General features: G+C 42.6%; 1 protein-coding gene across 1 annotated transcript in view; it reads right to left on the reverse strand.

The window, feature by feature from the left end:
• LOC121434713 (reelin-like) overlaps positions 1-20,561 on the reverse strand; it is a 447,768-nt gene that overhangs the window by 126,710 nt on the left and 300,497 nt on the right. Inside the window, exons 17-20 of the mRNA XM_041633615.1 lie at positions 20,455-20,521; positions 16,444-16,677; positions 15,611-15,772; positions 8,888-9,124 (exon numbers count right to left, since the gene is read on the reverse strand). Coding sequence (XP_041489549.1) covers positions 8,888-9,124; positions 15,611-15,772; positions 16,444-16,677; positions 20,455-20,521 — 700 coding nt within the window. The remainder of the gene's footprint in view (positions 1-8,887; positions 9,125-15,610; positions 15,773-16,443; positions 16,678-20,454; positions 20,522-20,561) is intronic.

The following is a 20,561-nucleotide window of genomic DNA, read 5'->3' on the forward strand; positions in this document are numbered from 1 at the left end:
CATCTGCGGCCACTCACCCTCCTGTGTCTCCTGGGGTCTAAGGACAGCTCACCCAGCTTCTAGATAATCTCACTCATTTTCAAAGCGACAGCCTAGTTGGCATAAAATGGTTTTGAAGTCGTTGGTCATTTTTCAGTCTGTGAGACTTCCTTCCTTCCTTCCTTCCTTCCTTCCTTCCTTCCCATCTCACAGCATCTTCTGAAGGAAATGTTCAGCCGTTGGAGTAAACTGTAGCAGAGGAAGGCAGGTGATGGGTTGTGTTCCCAGAGAGATGTCTGATGGACGAGGGCAGGTAGTTTCTTCTAACCCTCAATGTAAATCCTTTATGTGTGTGTGTGTGTGTGTGTGTGTGTGTGTGTGTGTGTGTGTGTGAGAGAGAGAGAGAGAGAGAGAGATAAAGTGTGTGTGTATGAGAGTGAGTGTGAATGTATGTGTGTGTGAGAGAGAGTGTATGCACGTGTGAGACAGTATGAGAGTGAGTGTGTATGAGAGAGAAAGTGCGTGTGAGTGTGTATGTATGTGTAGAGGGAATGTGTTTATGTGTGTATGAATGAGTGTATGTGCATGTGTATGTGTGATAGTGTGTGCATGCAAGAAAGTGTGAGATGTGTGTGTGTGAATGTGAGAGTGGATGTATGTGCGTGCGTGTGTGTGTTTGTATGTACGTGTGTGTTTGTATGTGTGTGTTTGTATGTACGTGTGTGTTTGTATGTGCGTGTGTGTGTTTGTATGTGCGTGTGTGTTTGTATGTGCGTGTGTATTTGTATGTGCGTGTGTGTGTATGTGCGTGTGTGTACGTGTGTGTGTGTACGTGTGTGTTTGTATGTGCGTGTGTATGTACGTGTGTGTTTGTATGTATGTGTGTGTGTTTGTGTGTACGTGTGTTTGTGTGTGCGTGTGTGTGTTTGTATGTGCGCGTGTGTGTTTGTATGTGCGTGTTTGTTTGTATGTACGTGTTTGTATGTGCGTGTGTGTTTGTATGTGCGTGTGTGTTTGTATGTGCGTGTGTGTGTTTGTATGTACGTGTGTGTTTGTATGTACGTGTGTGTGTTTGTATGTACGTGTGTGCATGTGAAGAGCAGTTGTCAGAGCTGCTGCATTTCCCTGCCATTTTGACGACTGAAGGTCATCAAGAAGCTTTGGTTGTTTCCAGCCCCTTCAGCTTCTGCCCTGGCGTCTGACTATCGCCAGCCTCTGGCTGCCAGGAGCCTCCGACTGTTACAGCCACAGCATCCGAGAGCCAATTCGCATGGACATCAACTTGCCAGGTCCACATTTAACCCTTTAACACACTTTCCTGTCAGCACACTCCCAGTTCCTCACTGTCTCCATGCGCTTCATTTCAGAAAGGACTGCTCTGGTCTGCCTGCCCCGCTGAGGGCACAGCCTGGAGGAGAGGAGGAAATACAGGAGAGAGCCCTGACATTCTCTTCATTTCAGAAAGGACTGCACTGGTCTGCCTGCCCCGCTGAGGGCGCAGCCTGGAGGAGAGAAGGAAATACACGAAGGAGCCCTGACATTCTCTTTTCCCTAGCTGTGTTGGGCCACACACACTGTTCAGAGAATACTGGAGTGGGGACATCCAAAGTCTTCCTCTACTTGTGGCAACTCCACAAAGGATTCTCAGTACTAGTTCCCTTATAACCCGAGGAATCAGGGGTGCTTAAAGTCTCAGCTAAGTCCCGATGAGACCTCTGACCTCTCCTTTGTCCATGTCTACCAACAACACAATCCTACATTAGTGACAAGCCCTCTCTTTGATTAGTCTTATACAGACCAACACAATGGAATAAAGGAAGGGAAATTTTTCTGTGGGAAAGACTCAACTTCCGGTAAACACATTTAAAAATAATGAAGATAATAAAATGAGATGTAGATGTCATTTATAAGAATGTATGACCCGATGCTTCTGAGCTATGTGTCCAATTCTCTCTCTGTCTCTGTGTGTGTGTCTTTCTCTGGTCTGACTTTCCTACACATCCATGAGGACTAGTTTGCACAAACAGCTCTGTTGGTGGCTCTCTAGGTCAGTGGGGAAAATCTTGCTGTTTATCCAGGCTACAAGTCATTGTTATTTCTAGAAGGTTCTTAAAGACTAGGAATGATTAAACAGTAAGTTAGTCTCTCACATACATATCTAAGAATTTCAATTATTATTCCATTCTGCAGGTAGTACATGATTATTATATAATAATAAATTACTGGTTTTCTCTCTGTGAATGGTCATGGCAAAGGCATTGTTATTTATTTATCCATTGCAGATGCTGTAAAAACACTTACTGTAAGACTAGAGGTTAAACTCAGGGTCTTACGCATGGTGGGCAAATTCTCTTCCACTGAGCTGTACATCCCCAGCCCTACTTATTTGTATTAAAACATTCATTTTTGCTTCTACTGATGTGCATGTATCTCTGTGTATATGCACATGTCTCTCTGTGTGTGCGCATGTCTCTGAGTATATGCGCATGTCTCTCTGTGTGTATGCGCATGTCTCTGTGTGTATGCACATGTCTCTCTGTGTGTATGCACATGTCTCTCTGTGTGTGCGCATGTCTCTGAGTATATGCGCATGTCTCTCTGTGTGTATGCGCATGTCTCTGTGTGTATGCGCATGTCTCTCTGTGTGTATGCACATGTCTCTCTGTGTGTATGCGCATGTCTCTCTCTGTGTGTATGCGCATGTCTCTCTGTGTGCATGTGCATGTCTCTGTGTGTATATGCATGTCTGTGTGTATGCGCATGTCTCTCTGTGTGTGTGGATGTCTGTGTGTATGTGCACGTCTCTCTCTCTGTGTATGCGTATCTCTCTCTGTGTGTGCATGTCTCTCTGTGTGTATGCGCATGTCTCTGTGTGTATGCGCATGTCTCTCTGCGTGTATGCACATGTCTCTGTGTGTATGCGCATGTCTCTGTGTGTGTATGCATGTCTGTGTGTATGCGCACGTCTCTCACTCTGTGTATGTGCATGTCTCTCTGTGTGTATGCACATGTCTCTCACTCTGTGTATGCACATGTCTCTCTGCGTGTATGCGCATGTCTCTCTGTGTGTATGCGCATGTCTCTCTGTGTGTATGCGCATGTCTCTCTGCGTGTATGCGCATGTCTCTCTGTGTGTATGTGCACGTGTGTGCAGGCTCCCATTGAGACCAGAGCAGGATGGCAGAAACTCGAGGGGATGAGTCACTACCATGGGTGCTGAGTACCTAATCCAGGTTTTTGGAAGATCCGCAAGTGCTCTTAACCTCTGAATCATCTCTCTAATCTTTTTTTGTCTTTTCTTCTTCTGAGATCAGGTTTCACGATATTTCCTAACCCTGCCAGAATTCGTGGCCCCAAGCAAATTTCCTACCTCAACATGCTAAGTGTCTTGGCATACAAATGCACACTCCTAGGCCTGCTAAATGGACCTCATTCAATTTATGAGACAGATAGGTAGCTAGCATCCTCTTCAGCCCTGGAGGTTTGCCCGTGTGGTTCTTGCTTTCAATAAATACACAAGTCTTGTCCATATTAATAGAGCTCTCCCACGAGATGGTAATAAAGTTTTGGGTGTCCTGAACATACGTGTTATTTGTCGGTTCCTTTGAATGGGGCCACCTACCCATCCTGCAGCTGTTATCTTAGATCTCCAGTTTTCAGGGGTGACGGTGCTACTAGGTGCTCATGAGAAAGCTGAGTTTCCAAGGGTGTCCTCTCATAGGGAAAGCTGAGTTTCCAAGGGTGTCCTCTCATATCAACCAACACACAGTGCCACCCCTTCCCCCCGTATCTTCTGCCATTCCTACCTTAATTTTAATTCCTTCCTGTTGGTCTTTCATTCTTTTCAAATCAAATGTTAAAAATTTCTCTTTCTAAAACCTAAACCTAACATAACAAGAGCTCACGATGTACTTATTTAAAGAACGCTTCAATTAGAAATAAATAAAACAATAGTCACGATGTAGGGTTAAGCCAGCCCCTTAAGGGGCGGGCTTGCCTTGGGCGAATGTTTACTTATAAATTGGGCGAGTGGGAGCCCGCGCACGTGTGCGCGCGCCCCTTCCTGCTCCCTGTTCTCCGTGGGAACCGTGGTAATGTAAGTCTAATTTCCCCATTAAAGCTGTGTATATATTCTTTACAATCTGCTTGCATTCATTTATGCCGTTACACACAATGAAGACTGAGTACACTTGGATCTTTCGTGTCTGTGAAGTGCGTAGGTGTCTCTTTCAACATTTCCACAAGTCACACACAGTCTTAATTCTTCTTTTAATTAAATCTTCTTTTCTTTAAATGCCATCAATGATCTGCAAAGGACAGATTTTCTTATCTCAGGCTAATGTTTGCTTTAATCGTCACCAGTCACAGTAGTTTCTCCATCTTTGTCCTGCAGGTGTGCTGTTGTCAGGGCCTCTTAGGATGGGAGTGCTAGGGAGCAGGTGATACGAAGTGGGGAATGGGATGGCAGGGAGGGAGTTCCAACCAGTGGTCCAACTCCCACGGTTCTGGAAAGCACTACTCAAGTTGCCAAAGGGTGGAAACTGTTCTGCCCAGCTGCAACACCTAAGGGCCACAGAAAGGACCAGATGGCAAAGGGAGACATCAAAGTGCAGTAAGTGCTAGTCAAATGTCAAGAGGCAACCAACAGCTGTCTAGCTGGACGTAATGCCCACTCAACAGGAGGGAAATCGTGCCAGGGACTAGGAACCTAGCCAGCTTTGGGGCGATGGCCGTCAGGGACTCTGGAAAAGATTCCACAACCATCACTTTGCTAGACCGGAATAATTCCTTACTACATGCTAAGTCAACATCTTAACCATACCACAGGTAAGCGGAGTACACACCTCTCACCAAAGAAGCTGCCACAAAAACAGAGACTACCCCAGAGAGCCACGAGGACACACAGTGCAGGGATCAACAACTCATGGGGGGTCCAGCTCCAACAGGTACGTCTATGGCTCCTTCATCTGTGACCCCGGGGAACATCTCAGAGGAGAGGATGGAAAGACTGCAAGAACCAGAACACACCGTCTCCCCTGGGAATGTCTACATAAGCAGGGCCAGAACAATGGCATTATTAATGGAAATGCTAATGTAGGGGGGATTTTCATGGGGTCCCCTAAACAAAATTCTCCAGGTAACCTGTGACTCCTGGGAGAAGGAGAGTTAGCCTTTCCAGGCACGAACTCCTTTATTGGCTGTCCAGTGCAGAGTAGTCAGCCCTGAAGCTGTACACACACACACACACACACACACACACACACACACACACCCAGCAGCTTATATTTATATATTTATACACGCACACACACACACACATATATTCAATATATGTAAGTAACAATAATAATAAAAGAAAAAGAAGTTATCAACTCCAGCAGGGCCCCGAGAAGGGTTTGAGAGAGGGTAACAGGAGGGCCTGGGAGGAAGAGAGGAAGGGTAAATGTGATGTGATTCTATTTCAACTGAAAACCTTTTTTAAAAAAAAATATTTATATGTAGCATGAACAATAAAAACCCAGAGATAGAAATTGAGGTTCAACCCAGAAAAGCAAAATAGCCAAGCCACTAGAGACATCTCACCTCTACCAAAGCAGGCTGACTGCATTCTAAGCAGACTAAGCCTCTCTCTCCTCCTATTTTATATTCCCTCTCGTGCTGGGATCCAGGGTGACTCCCTAGTGCTGGGATTAAAGGTGAGGCACCACCACCTGGATTTGTTTCTGCTTTGATCTTGTGTAGCCCAGGGTGGCCTTGAACTCACAGAGATCCATCTGTCACTGCCTCCAAAATCCTGGGGTTAAGCGTGTGCGCCACCCAGCCTGACCTCTACTGTCTTTAGCTTTGCCTCTGGTCTTCAGGCAAGATTTATTTATCAAAATATAAATAATATATACCATTACATTTATAAGATATTTCAAAATTATTTTAAAAATCTAAAACGGATACAGATTCAATGAATAGAAGGAAAGCATTGCCAAGAGTCAGAAGCAATGTCTGTTTCCCTACTGGAAAAAAAAGTGCTTTAGCATGGTGTACTCTAAGTGATTCACAGCATATTAACTATGGTTCTAATGAAAAAGCGATTGTCCAAGCGTTCCCTGGAGAACCGCCTTGGTAACAACAATCCACGCTCATGGACAGTCACGGGTCTGAAACGAGAACTAAATGAACACACAGCTGGGAAGAGCCAACAATCATTAATCTAACACCAGTCTTTCAGTGCAGGCCATGTCTACATTTCCCCGGAGAGGAACAAGGTCATCACAGGGTAGAGGCCATGTTTTCAAATACATTTAAAGAATTTTTACTTAATAAGATAACATGCTGCCAATATGCCACATGAAAAAATGACTGTTCCTGTTAAGGACTAGTGAGGGGGGGAATAATACACAGTTTGCAATATCATGTCTCTAATTTCTATATTGTAACAAGTGTTTCTGAAAAACACGGCCAAACAAGTTTGCATCCCATTTTAGACAACGTCTTCCTCCATAGAAGAACAGAGAGACAGCGTCATTAAGAAGAGTTTTATTTTAACTCACTGACTAGGAAAATGGGGGCGGTTTGAGAGCATCCATGTTGCTTCAATTTAATGAGCAGTAAGCATTTCTTTTCATGTCTTTTTAAAAATTGTTAATGTGTTTTTCCGGTCTCATTACCACCGACAGTGTCTCCTCTGATGTCTCACGGCCAAGACAACTCCGGTTTTTTTTTAGAGAACAGCAGAAAGTCAAGCTGATTGCTCACAAGCTGTGGTTAATAAAACTCCTACAGGGCCGCTCAGGGTGCCCACTGGGCGAGCACGATTATTTGTATTTTCTTCTGGTTTTCTAGAATTACTGTGAATGTATTTTCATAAAGTAAGTGAATCTCCACAAATGAAGGCTGCGGTGGGTTGAGACTATTCATCAGACTTGTGTGAAAGGATATTGTTCACAGGATCTGTTCAAAGCCCAGACATTAAAATGCAGTTTGCTTGCATTCAACTCAAACGTTAAGTTAAAACGCTCAGCAACTCTGGAGTTTATCTGAGCAGATGTTAACTTTTCATGAAAGTAAACAAGATACAGGACTTGCATTCTTGATACGACTCTTTGTTACAGCTAAGTGCTGAAAAAAATCTTACTACACAATCTTGGGAGATGCCGTTTGTGGTACGTGACGAATCCAAATCACTCTTAGTTCAGGCCACTCAAACTTCAGAAGCGGAAACTTCTAACAAATCTCATTTTGGTCTGTATCTCCTATCTTCCTCTTTTCCTCTTTTATTTTATTTGAGCTTTTGGAGCTATCGGCTTGGGAATCACACACACACACACACACACACACACACACCACACAAGCATCCGAAGCTATCAACGAGAACGTGGTTGAACTGTCTCTAGTTGTTTGAGCAGACATTTCCTTGTGTCTAGTCCGACACGCTTCGAGCAAAAGTGACCAGCTGTACTTCCTTTCCACTAGCTGTCATTTTCACGCTAGAATTTCAGCCTGCTGGGTGAGACGTGACTGCACACACGCAGCCCCAATCAAAGGTAATTCTCTGTGCAATGGCGTGTAAAACTTACCTCTAATTATGATAAGGTTCCTGATGGGTCATTTATGGTACACTCTCTAGAGGCAACAGCAATGATTAGGAGGAAATTAAACGGGCCTGATCATGACTCAATAGAAATTAAAAGTCTCTTAGGAAGTCGTTCCTTGCTCGTGCTTAGAGTTTAAAAGGAACCTAGGAATGGACAGTGGGCATAATAGTGGAGGCTGTGGGATCATTTAGACTCAAGTCTTAATCTGGAAATCTCTTAGATCTAGAAGACACTCTAATGTCTCTGAACATATCTTGGCTTCCGTTCTTGACACATGTTCGTCTTCTCAACATGTGTGTTGCACCACCACCGCTCTCCCTTCTGATCCTTGAACATGCCTCTGTCATTCTTATCTTGGCATCCTTTTCTATAGAATTATCAGTAGCTGGATTTCTCTTCCTGTGGATTTCCATATGGCTGGGATTTCCTTGTTTTTCCACTTGCCACTCAGTGAGACACATCATGTCTGCCTTCTCAGATTCTCAAAGGGAATCTGTCTCTGAAGCCCTTGCCCCATCTTATCTAAGCAGCCTAGGTTGGCCCGGAACCCCTGGTACACAGCTGAGGATGGTCTTGAACTTGATCCCCGTGCTCCCCGCTCTCAAGGGCTAGGACTTAGCTCTGTGTGCTTTAGCAGGCTTTAAGGCAGTCTCTTCTGAGGGCCAGTGGGGCCTCCCTGCTAAGTCACTAGCTCCTTATACTTGTTAGTTACCACTGGATCATCCTTAGTGGTGTTAATGAAGTACGAATTATACTTAAAACTATTTACTTACTGTTTGTTATATAATTAAATCTGTTAAGTGACCATTGGAAGGAGAATCTAAAAGTAACGACCATCTTAATTATGATTGCCCCAATATTGAACCGGCACCAATGTCACTAACTAGATAAACCAATACTGTTTGAAAAAAGGTATTAAAGGAACATGTAAGTTAATCAATCTGCATGATAAGCTTCTTGAACTTTACATATGACGTCATGAAAACAAACTCCTTGTATAAAATTTTAACAAACCAGTCACTGGTGTATTTTATGTATAAGTGTGCTCTGTCTACATGTATATCTGCATTCCAGAAGAGGGCATCAGATATCACTATAGATGGTTCTGTATTGCCATGTGGGTGCTGGGAATTGAACTCATGATCTCTGAAAGAGCAGCCAGCGCTCTTAACCTCTGAGCCATCTCTCCACTACCAGTACCATTTTTTTTTAAATGTACCACATTTAGTCAATAATTTTGAACAGACTAAGCGCAGAATGGACTCAAAGTTTATCCATGCACTCTGCTTACTAACGTAAATCGTAACAACGATTCTTACCAAAGTGTCCAGTCATGACCACAGTACGGCTGAACGTTCCCAAGGTAGAATCCCAGAGACTGAGTGACCTCCACCAGATTGGTAAAGTCAAGACTGATGCTGTCGAACAGGACAGAGGCCATGACAATCTCGTCGATAGCCCAGACGTCTTCTCCTTGGGAAGAGTGGTAGGGCTGCCACCATCTGAACTGGATCCCAAACTGTCTCGCGTCATCTGGTAATTCTACAGAGATTATCCTGAAGGGAAAAAAGTTAGAATTCAGGTCTTTTGCTGTCTTAAATATTTATACTACAAACCCGACTTCCAAGCCAAATAAGTAGTCAAATAAATTGAATTATTTAAAACCCTAATCTCCAAGATTGGATATACTAAAATAATTAGTCAGGATAGTTGGACCCCCACCAAACTATGGCATAACAATGATTCAACCATGTACATTCTTCTGAGATACCTGGTTTGATGCACTTTTCTAACAATGTCTTCAAATTCTATCAAAAAAAATGTGATTGTGTTTTCATTCACGGGTTCTCAAGGAAGCTGACTCCATTAAACACAGGTGTCAAAGGGACAAAGTGGTCGTTTGAGTAGCCTGTTCCACGCCACAGGTGTGAGGCAGAGGGGATCAAACTGCTCTCTTGGTCCCCTGAGTTAGCCAATGTGGACACAGGTCACTGGCTGTGCCCCAACACGGCGACAGTGGTGGAGATTAAGAACAATATCTAACTTCGAGGAGCAATTATTGCACACAGTAGCAGGAACCGCGCTATAAGTGCCTTGCGATGACGTTGGTGTCAAAGCTCCACAAATCACAGCCCCAGGCTGCTCACATCCACACACAGGTGAGACACAAAAGCAAGAGGAGTTCCTCTCCCACAATGCAGCCGGACTCCAAGCGCGGTGCTGCAGGGAGCAGGCTGCAGGGTCTCAGGAGGGTTGCTTCCAGCGAGTAAAGGCACACTGCAACTCCCTCTTCCGCCAAGTGACTATGTGGATAACTTGAAGTATTTAAGATTTCATTATCCCAGCTTAGCTTTACTGAGGAATTAGACTGCGCTTCATATTTTTTTTCATGCATAATATATTAAAACGATAGTTTGGAAATGTGGTTCATCTGCTGAAAATTACTATCATTTTCCCTTTACAGCTTTTATAGGCATATGCGGGAGAGGACTGAGTTGCCACTACTGGTTATATAGACAGTGACAACCAGGTGGAATTGTCTAAAACAGGAGAAAACACATTTTTAAAAAAATAATGCTTAGGGTCTTAGCTGGGGTCATCCTTGTGCATTCCTGGGATTTTTTTCTAGAACCAGGGTTCTTGCTAACCCTCAAATGGCTCCCTCAATCAAGGTATTTCTTTCCTTGCTCTCATCTCTGTCCTTCCTCCATCAGACCCACATTGGCGCACAGGACTGAGCTCCCAAGGTCCAGCTGAAGAGTGGCAGGAGAGGTATGAACAAGAAAGTCAAGACCATGAGGGGTTCACCCACTGAGACAGTGTGCCTGAGCTAATGGGAGCCCACCAAATCCAGCTGAACTGGGAGTGAACGAGCATGGGATCAAACTGGTCCCTCTGAATGTGGTTGACAGTTGGGGCTGACTGAGGGGCCAATGACAATGGCACTGGGATTTATCTCTACTGCGTGTACTGGCTTTTTGGGATCCTATTCTCTTTGGATGTATACCTTGCTCAACCTTGATGTAGTAGCCAGGGCCTTGGTCTTTCCACAGAGCGGGGTGCATTGCCCTCTCTCAGAATTGGAGGGAGGTTGGGAGAGGGTGTGTGGAGGGAGTGGGAGTAGGGGAGGAAATGGGAATTTGCATTGGTATTTTTTTAAAGTAATAAAATAAAAAATAATAAAAAAATCAATATAGAAACAGAGTAGCATAAATTTAAAAAACATAAATTTATAAAATGTAAACTACAAAGACATATTTAAATACATTTATGATTTTAAAATAGTTTTCATAATCTGATAAACTTCTTATTAATATAATTAATTAGATATATTATTAATATAATTGATTAGATGACAATATAAGTAAACAGTTAAGTTAAAGATTATTGATAGCTTTCACTTTTATTTTTCTATTAATATTTATTTTACAGGCATAATGAAACTAAACAATTGAACTATATTCCAACTGGTTCAATAATGCAAACATCAGACACTGATTAAATAATTTGGTTTAATTAGCATCATATTATGAAAAAATAGTTTCTTTTTATTTTAATAATTAAAAATGCAACTAATCTCCCTGATGAACAGATATATAAAGTAGCTAAAAATAGAATATTTTATGTGTATATATGTAACAATAGTTAAAGATATCAATATTTTCATAACAGAGGAGTGGAGACTCTTGGTCTTCAGTTAGATTCCTGGTCTGCAGTTAGACTCTTGGTCTACAGTTAGACCCTTGGTCTACAGTTAGACTCTTGGTCTACAGTTAGACCCTTGGTCTACAGTTAGACTCTTGGTGTACAGTTAGACTCTTGGTCTACAGTTAGACTCTTGGACTACAGTTAGACCCTTGGTGTACAGTTAGACCCTTGGTCTACAGTTAGACCCTTGGTCTACAGTTAGACCCTTGGTGTACAGTTAGACTCTTGGTGTACAACTAGACTCTTGGTCTGTAGTTAGACTCTTGGTGTACAGTTAGACCCTTGGTCTACAGCTAGACTCTTGGACTACAGTTAGACTCTTGGACTGTAGTTAGACCCTTGGTCTACAGTTAGACTCTTGGTGTACAGTTAGACCCTTGGTGTACAGTTAGACTCTTGGTCTACAGGTAGACTCTTGGTCTGTAGTTAGACCCTTGGTCTACAGTTAGACTCTTGGTGTACAGTTAGACCCTTGGTCTACAGTTAGACTCTTGGTCTACAGGTAGACTCTTGGTCTGTAGTTAGACTCTTGGTCTGCAGTTAGACCCTTGGTCTGTGTTAGTCTCTTGGGTCAGGGTTTCTGTGCTGTCAACCTAATGGCCAATGACTCTGCATCCAAAGTAAAGGCTGTTTGATGTGTCTTACGGGTCTCAGCATCTGCACATGTCAATTTAGGATCAAAACATCCCATGGCAAGGACTAGGAACTTTTTTGTCTCTCTTTCTTCTGTATGTCAGTATGTAAATCACTTGTTCACACATGGAGACGACACAAACCTCCAACACACAAAGCATCCCCAGGGAATGTAGACAGGGATATGAACACAAAGGAAGAGGGACACTGATGGAGGAAGGTCATTGGCTAATAAAGGCACTGCCCTGGCCCATTTTATTGGTTAGAGGATAGGTGGGAGGAGTAAACAGAACAAAATGCTGGGAGGAAGAGGAAGTGAGCTCGGAGACTCGACAGCTCTCCTCTCAGGAGCAGATGCCTGAGAGAGACGCCATGCCCTGCTCCCTGGCAGACACACGTGATGAAGCTTGGACCCAGGATGGACTAGGCTAGAATCTCCCCGGTAAGCGCACCTTGGGGTGCGATACACAGATGATTAGGAATGGGCTAAATTAATATGTGAGAATTAGCCTAGAAGAGAATGGGCCAAGCAGTGATTAAAAGAATACAGTTTGTGTATTGTTATTTCGGAGCATAAGCTAGCCATGTGGGCGGCCGGGTGTGGGGGACGCAGCCCTGCCGCCCCATATTACTACAGGACACCAAGCATCCCTTTTGGGTTAAACAGACACTAAATGACTGGCAGATCTAGAAACCTTGGTCCTAACTCCTTGGTCTTCTACTCCACATAACTTCTGCCAAGAGGGTGGGAGATTTTAATGACATCCTGGCTCTTTGCACATTAGACTAGCTGGTAGGAATAGCTATGAAAACTTTGATTAGAATACTACTTGGGGGGAATAGAGACTTAAGTTAACCTTTTGCGTCAATCATTCCTTTGTAGATGGGTGTTAAATGATTTTTCTTTGTTTTCTTTTTTCTTATTGGCTGGTGTGTATGTGAGAGTGTGTGTGTGTTTGTATATGTGTACAGATGAACTCACATGTGTGTGGAAACCTGAAGTTCATGTTGGGTGTTTTCCTTGATTGATAAATTGTCATTTTATTTGTCGAGGCAGTCTCTAGCTGAACCTGGAGTTGAGTTCTACTAGTCTAGGAAGACAGATTGATTCAGGTCATTCAAGTTTTGCTTTGCAAGCATTGGAATTACGGTTTTCTGCCATAGTTGACCAGCTTTTATGTGGGTGTTGGGATTCAAACTTGTATCCACTGAGCCACCTCCCCAGGCTGCATGAATTTTCTTTTTCTTTGAAACAAGGTTTCTCTGTGTAGCCCTGGCTATCCTGGAACTCACTCCATATACCAACCTGGCCTTGAACTCACAGAGATCCACCTGCCTCTGCCTCCCAAAATCTGGGATTAAAGGCATGTACCATCACTACCTGGCCAATAAATTATTTTTTTTTAAAGTTTGATAACTATATAAATTACAGAATTGGGTAACTTGAAATAAGGGATCAAACACAATAAATAATCAAGGCATAAAAATTGGCCAAGATTTGATTTTTAAAGCAATTTTAGAGTATGAAAATACTTACAAGTAAGAACAAAAGGGGAAACAAGTTTAAGGTTTAACAGAATTATGAAATTTATACTTATAAAAGCACAAGTTAGTTCACAAGATGGTCATTCAGACTAGATATATTATGAGATTTCAGATTTCATACATAAGCAGTTCTTTTAATATTTGAATGAAACACAGACAAATTTTCTGAAACCGTCCTTTAGTGATGGTGGTGAGCCAGCTAGAAGATCAACACACCACTCATACTTCATTTCTGAACAACCGTGACATTAAGAGATAATATAGAATTCACAGCATTTTACAGGAGGTAATTTACAATGAATAAAACAGACTAAATGGCTAAGGGCATCAAGATATATTTAATCCTATGAAAAATCTTCACGGTTTGTATTATTTATTATGAAGAATATAATTTAGCACTTGGAATATATCAGCTTCCATTTCTGCCATGTCAGCTTTTATTAACATTTGTGAGGGGGAGGAAGAGGGAGAGTCTTACGGTCAGATGCTCATATGCGGAAAATGCGTGTTTTGCCGACATCACCACATTCTTCCAAAAAAGGAAGCCTTTACTGTGATCTCCATCTTTCAAGCCACACACATCCCTAACCCTGAAGGGCTGCCTTGATTCTGCTTAGAAGAATGTCACTGTCATATGGTGGATGAGATTAAAACCACCTTTGCAGCAGCACATTGAAGATGTCGCTATTTTTCATATCAACAAAGATTAATGAAATTCATTAGATAGATGGATTACCAAACTTTGAAGCTGTCCATCCTTGCCAGAAAAAAAGTTGGGCGTTCGCCAAGTTCACTTAGGATGAAGATATTTTCTTCATGATTTTCTCATGTTGTTTTTTATTTAACTTATTGGTTCATATTAACCATGGGGAGTCCCTGGGACTTTTCTATAGGACATGTGTATCTCTAAGGGATAAAGCTGTACATTTTTACTTGTACAAAGAAAGCATCCAACATAGCTGGGACACTTACATTTTGTTATAATGTGTAAAATTTATATCAAAATAGTGAGTAATTGTCTGTCACACGCTACTTCACTTTATGCACAAAGTTCTCATATTATTTGCCAATGATTAAAATTGGGAGTGGCCCCCCGGCAAAATTATAAAACATGTAGCATGCATTATCGGTGTAGAGTGCCAGGGCACACCCTGAGGACTGAAGCCTGCCTCCTCATGAGCCAGGGGAAAGGTACCTCCTGGAGGGGCAACAGTGCTAGTTCTCCATACAGGACTGCGGGGGAGACACAGCGTCCACCCCTGATGGTTTGTACACTGATACCTTATTTTGAGATTTCCCTTCCTTCTCTCCCTTTGTTCCTTCTGAAGGACTTTCATGGAGAAGCCCCGTGTGTTCTAACAGGACAGAGCGTCTCTGAAATGTTTGTGGGCACCATTCTGTCAACACTGAAGGTTGAACCCCTGTTAGGTGTGCATAGCCGTGAATAGACAAAAGCAGAGAGAAGTAGAAATGGCCAGAGGAAGGGGTTTTATTTCCTCCTTCATACATGCCATCGTCATGGACTCAGTGCATGCCAGAAAGATTAACTTGTGCTCACTGCTTCATTTCACTGTGTGAAAAACTTAAAACACATTGAATATCAGATTCAATAAGTTATTATAATGTTTATATGTAATTTAGCAAAATCTTATCAAATATTTTTAACCGTGTTTGCAAATGAGTGTCATATAAAAATTATCTCTAATAGCTTACATGACAACAGTATTGGCTGCATTCTTTTCCTAAATATCAAAGTGGTTTCCTTAGACGCACATCTCAAAATATAACAATACAATTCTTTGAAGTATCGAAATGAGTGGGACACATAGATTAAACAATATGGTTTACCAACTGTTCATTTCAACAGAAGAATATATAGAATCCTTTTTTTTTTTCAAGACAGGGTTTCTCTGTAGCTTTGGAGCCTGTCCTGGAACTAGCTCTTGTAGACCAGGCTAGCCTCAAACTCACCTGCCTCTGCCTCCCGAGTGCTGGAATTAAAGGCGTGCACCACCACCTGGCTTTTTTTTTATTATTTTTATTTTTATTTTTTTATTTTTTTAGAATCTTATACGATCTGGCCCTCTGCAAAATTGTAAGACTGAACTGTGAGTCCCCCTAGGAGGGAAATACTACATGGACGCATTCTGACATACCTGGGCTCGTGGTAGCTGAGGTAGGAATAGTGTTCCAGCAGTTTCCAGGTTATCCCATTGTCGTAAGAATAGTGCAGTAGGACTCCTTCCCCAGGCTGGTCAGGGGCCTTGCACGTGCTCAGAACAGACCTGCTCCCTAGGCGCAGTGTGAACTGCAGAAACCTAGAATGAGCCGCTCATAGTTAGTCAACACAGGCACACTCTTACTGATAAACTTTTGTTTTCAAAGAAATTCAAGCACTTTTAAATGAACTTCCCCAAAGCTGTAGGCTTACAGTCATTGTTTTATAAAGTATAAGTAATTATACCGTAAGATGTATAAATCAGTGAAGATGTGCATGTATTATATATGTGTGTGTGTCTGTGTGCACGCGTGCGCGAGTACGTATCCATAACATAGAGCTATTTTCATGCCTGTTTATGTATTATGTGCCTGGGTACATAGACTTGAAATGCCAATCATTCCTTTCCTGCATTATTTATCAGGCACTGGGGGAAGGGGCGGTGTAGAGTAAATCTAATCAGCCCCTGCAAGCTGTCAAATAAACAAACCACATGAATAATTAACCAGACTTTGGCTTAAGAACACAGTTTTGATGCGAACATCTCATATTGTTTAAAAAGCTGTCGGTCATTAGTAACCCAGAGTCATTGGCGAGTCTTCTGGTTTAACAAAAACTAGAGCAAATTAATTCTCAATCAGCTAAGGATCCTCGCAGCCTATTTAAAGATTAGAAGACTTATCTGGTCTAGTAAAAGAGAAAAAGAGCACAGCTGAAAATCATCCACCCTTGCCCACACGCTCTCTGCGTGTTCTACCCCACCACACTCACCGGGACTGTGAGCTGTCCAGGAAAGACGTGATCAGCTGCCTCCTCCCATCTTTGTTGAAAACCAGAGCCTTCCCACTGGCTAAGACACCACAACCGAAGCTGACTTCAGCACCGCGGATAGAGTAAAAGTTATGGTAAGAGGAGAGCCTGGAGCTGCCAAAGCTTTCGGAAATAAACATGGGGAATGTCTGGGATGCCATCTCACAGGCTGGGCCGGAAAATCCTGGGTCACACCTGAAAGGAAGGATAGGGACATGAGTCTTAAGGTGCAGTTCCTTCAGAGTCCACTGAGCTTGCCAGTCCATCCTTCGGAAGCTCCTGAGCTTACTCTGTATGTTTGGGTCCAGAGACCAGGGCAGGAGTGAATGGCACACAGCCTTGATGGTCTTTGGAGGACCTGAATCTGAAGCGTGACATACTATAGGAGAATTTAATCTCTGAAGGCCCTACTGTAAAAAGCTACGATTAAAACAGCTCAGCGTTTACCTCTGACCAATGTCAGCGCTCATCCAAAATGAGCCAAAATCTGCACACACTGACGACTTAAAATCTCCGTAAGCACCGATGGTTTTATTCATATTGCTCATAAACTTGATGAAACAACATGCAACACGTCTAACAAAATATCTAGAATGGGCTTCCTCCAAGAATAAAGATAAATGTAACATTCCGAGAGGGATTCTTTTATGTATTTTCAGGCTTTGGAAACAGGTCTTTCTTTAAGCACCTCACACCTAGGCTGGAGACTAGGGAAACCGTGCACCTTTGACCTAGATGCAAGCACTCTGTAGGGCGGTTGCTGCTCCATGGCTCCCAATTTAGCAGTGGCTCAGGAAGAAGAGCAGCTTCCTCCCGGTGCCCGACTGCTCACTGTGTGCTTTTACACCAGGTGGTCTGTTGGGGGCACAGAGGTCCTTGTACTCACAGAGAAGGGCTAAGAGAACCCTTAGAAATGTCAAACATGTGGATGCCTCTTCTCAATGGAGGAGAGGAAATACATGTTTTTCTGCCTAGAAGGCGGGGGTTGTGGTGATGGTGGTGGCGGTAGTAGTGGTGTGTGCGGATTTGTTGATGACCTGGTGACATTTTTGCTCTCTGTGGAGACAGACCTCATCCCTCTTCTCTCCCTAGACCGTTACCCGTCTTTTAGCAATGAGTAACTTCATCATAGCGGAATTACTACTTGAATGTAAGAAACCTTTAATGGTTTAGTTAGTTTTGTTTTGTTTTTTACAGTATAGTTTTGAATTATAAAATGAAATTAGTGGTGCAGGAACATTTTCAATGAAGCCTTTAAACTCCCTGAACTCTGAAACAGCCTCTCCACATGGTAGTGTACCAATAAATAGATGTTATAGTTCAATTCAGAGAATGTTCTCCAGCAATATTTCTGAAACCAAAGCCTACAGTGGCCTCCTACAGGGCTTACGGAATATGAGAACAAGTAGAAATAAAAAGTCAAATTTGATATACACTATAAATTTTCTGGTGTTGCAAGTAAACCCTTTTCATCAGGTTAACAAAGAAGCTGGGCCCTAAAATGCCGAGAACTAACACAGCATGATGTTCAAGGGGTTTCTCGGCAACACAGGCAACTTTAGGGAGAAGTGAAGGATAGACAAATTATGATCTACTGAGCATGTTAATGAGCCTCAGCTTCTACACACACTATTTCATGGATACAGTCATCCTCTGAGTCACCAAGAAGTTTCCAAACAGACTAGGGAACTTCAGCTAAGTTAGACACACTGGGATGCAGGTGTGGTTTACCGTGGCATGCGACTGGAATTTGTTTCCCAGCAAGTCTAGCGGAGTGCATCTCAGGGTAAACATACTTTTGCACATCTTAAATATGTTCTCTTAGAATTAGATGTAAAAACAAGTTTCTAAAAGCATAGACCTACCATTCAAATCTAGATGATTATTTGAGGAAGACATAGCTAATGTTTCAAAGAGTCCATGAGCTACTTCGGGGCAGGAGTTTATCTTACAAGTTAAGAGAGATGGCTTGCTGGGTAAAGACATGGAAACCTGAGTTTAGACCCCAGAGCCCACATCAGAACTGGGCGTCATGGCACTCATTCTAAGTCCTAGGCTTGGGAAGGCAGGGGTAGGAGGATCCGTGGGGCTTGTTGGTCAGCATGTGTAGCCTAGCTGGGAAGTCCCAAATCCATGAGAGAGAGAGAGAGAGAGAGAGAGAGAGAGAGAGAGAGAGAGAGAGAGACAGACACAGACAGACAGAGAGAGACACACAGATAGATACACACAGAGAGAGAGAGACAGGCAGACAGAGACAGACACACACAGATACAGAGATAGACACAGATATAGATACCCCCCCCCACAGAGACAGACAGACAGACAGACACAGACAGAGAGAGACAGACACACACAGATACAGAGACAGACACAGATATAGACACACACACACACAGACAGACAGACAGACACACCAGATACAGAGACAGACACAGATATAGATACACACACACAGAGACAGACACACACAGATACAGATACACACACACACACAGAAAGAGAGAGAGAGAGATACACACACACAGACAGAGACAGACATAGATAGAGATACAGAGATAGACACACACAGATACAGATAGACACACACAGAGAGACAGACAGACAGAGACAGACACAGATATAGATACACACACACACACACACACACACAGAGACAGACAGACAGACATAGGCAGACCGACACACACAGAAAGTGCGGAAAGGAGAGAGATACCTGGTTTCAAAAACCAAGGTGAATGGTTCCTAAGGAATGACACCCCAATACATCCTCTGACTTCCACATACATGTCCGCACAACACACAGTTGAAAACTCACACACATCTCAGGGTGCTCACGTGACCCCTCCAATAGCATAATCAGAAACTTTCCCATTCCTTACACACTTCATAAAATATTTAATTGTACAGAGTGATCTCTTTGTTAATTAAATTCAATAAAATACAGTTTTAAAAATTAACCTCACACACTACTCCCAGTGTTTACAATTGTCTCATAATTTCTAGACAAGTAGGTTGAAAGCTCTTTTGTAAATTGTCTATTTATTAATTAGTTACCCAATTAACTACTTTTTTGTTTGAGGTGTTGAAACTTATCTTTATGACAAAGATGGCCTGTAGTGTCAGGAATTCACAAGAGATCTGGAATTAAATATTAATCCAGGAATGACATAATAAATGCAACTATCTGTTCTTGGTATTAATATAACACAATTGACTGGCGGCAAATGGATATTACCCTATTAGGATATTATTTCAGACCTGACAGCCAGCACCATTATTCTATAAAATGCACAGAAAGCGAACCATCCAGCTATGAGGGATTTGGATTTGTTACAAATTCACATGAGGGATACGATAGCTTTTACAATTTAGCCCAATATAAACTTATTAATTTACTTCCAAGTTGTACTTAACTTACACTTCTATCCCATTCTGAGGATTGGGGAGATGGACCAGAGGGTAAGCGTGATGGCTGTGCACGCCTGAGGACCTGAGTTCAACTGTGGGAGCACAGATAGGGTTCAGGTGTGGCCGCATGCATGGCTACAACCCTGGTGATGTAGACGGCGGGGACAGACGAGACCCTGGGGCTCACTGGCTGCTAGCTTAGTCCTGGGTTCAGTGAGACGCCCAGTCTCAAAGGAAGGAGACAGTAATAGGATGAGGACGCTCTATGTACTCCTCCGGCTTTTGCATATACACCCTTGTTCAACACAGGAACCATCCACACACATCATACTCGCACATATACACACACCACACACAATAATTCCACATCAAGTATCCTGATTTCAGTTTTTAAAAAAATACCTCAAATTCTAAGAGAGAATATTACATACATTTAAATGACTCATGGCCTCAATATGGAATGTGTGTGTGTGTGTGTGTGTGTGTGTGTATAATATATATATTTTTACACAAACACACACGGACATACACAGATAACCAAATATATTATTTTCAAATGCTTACTTGCAACCATGTCGAGTGCACTGTCCTCTGCCAGAACAGAATTTGAGACACGACGGACCTATATAAACTATAGGGAGAAAGAAGTCACGTAAAAGGTAACAACATAA

Source organism: Microtus oregoni, unplaced genomic scaffold (genome assembly GCF_018167655.1).
Source record: "Microtus oregoni isolate MIOR12 unplaced genomic scaffold, Mior012 000044F_ref0000062, whole genome shotgun sequence".
Classification (NCBI taxonomy): Eukaryota; Metazoa; Chordata; class Mammalia; order Rodentia; family Cricetidae; genus Microtus; species Microtus oregoni.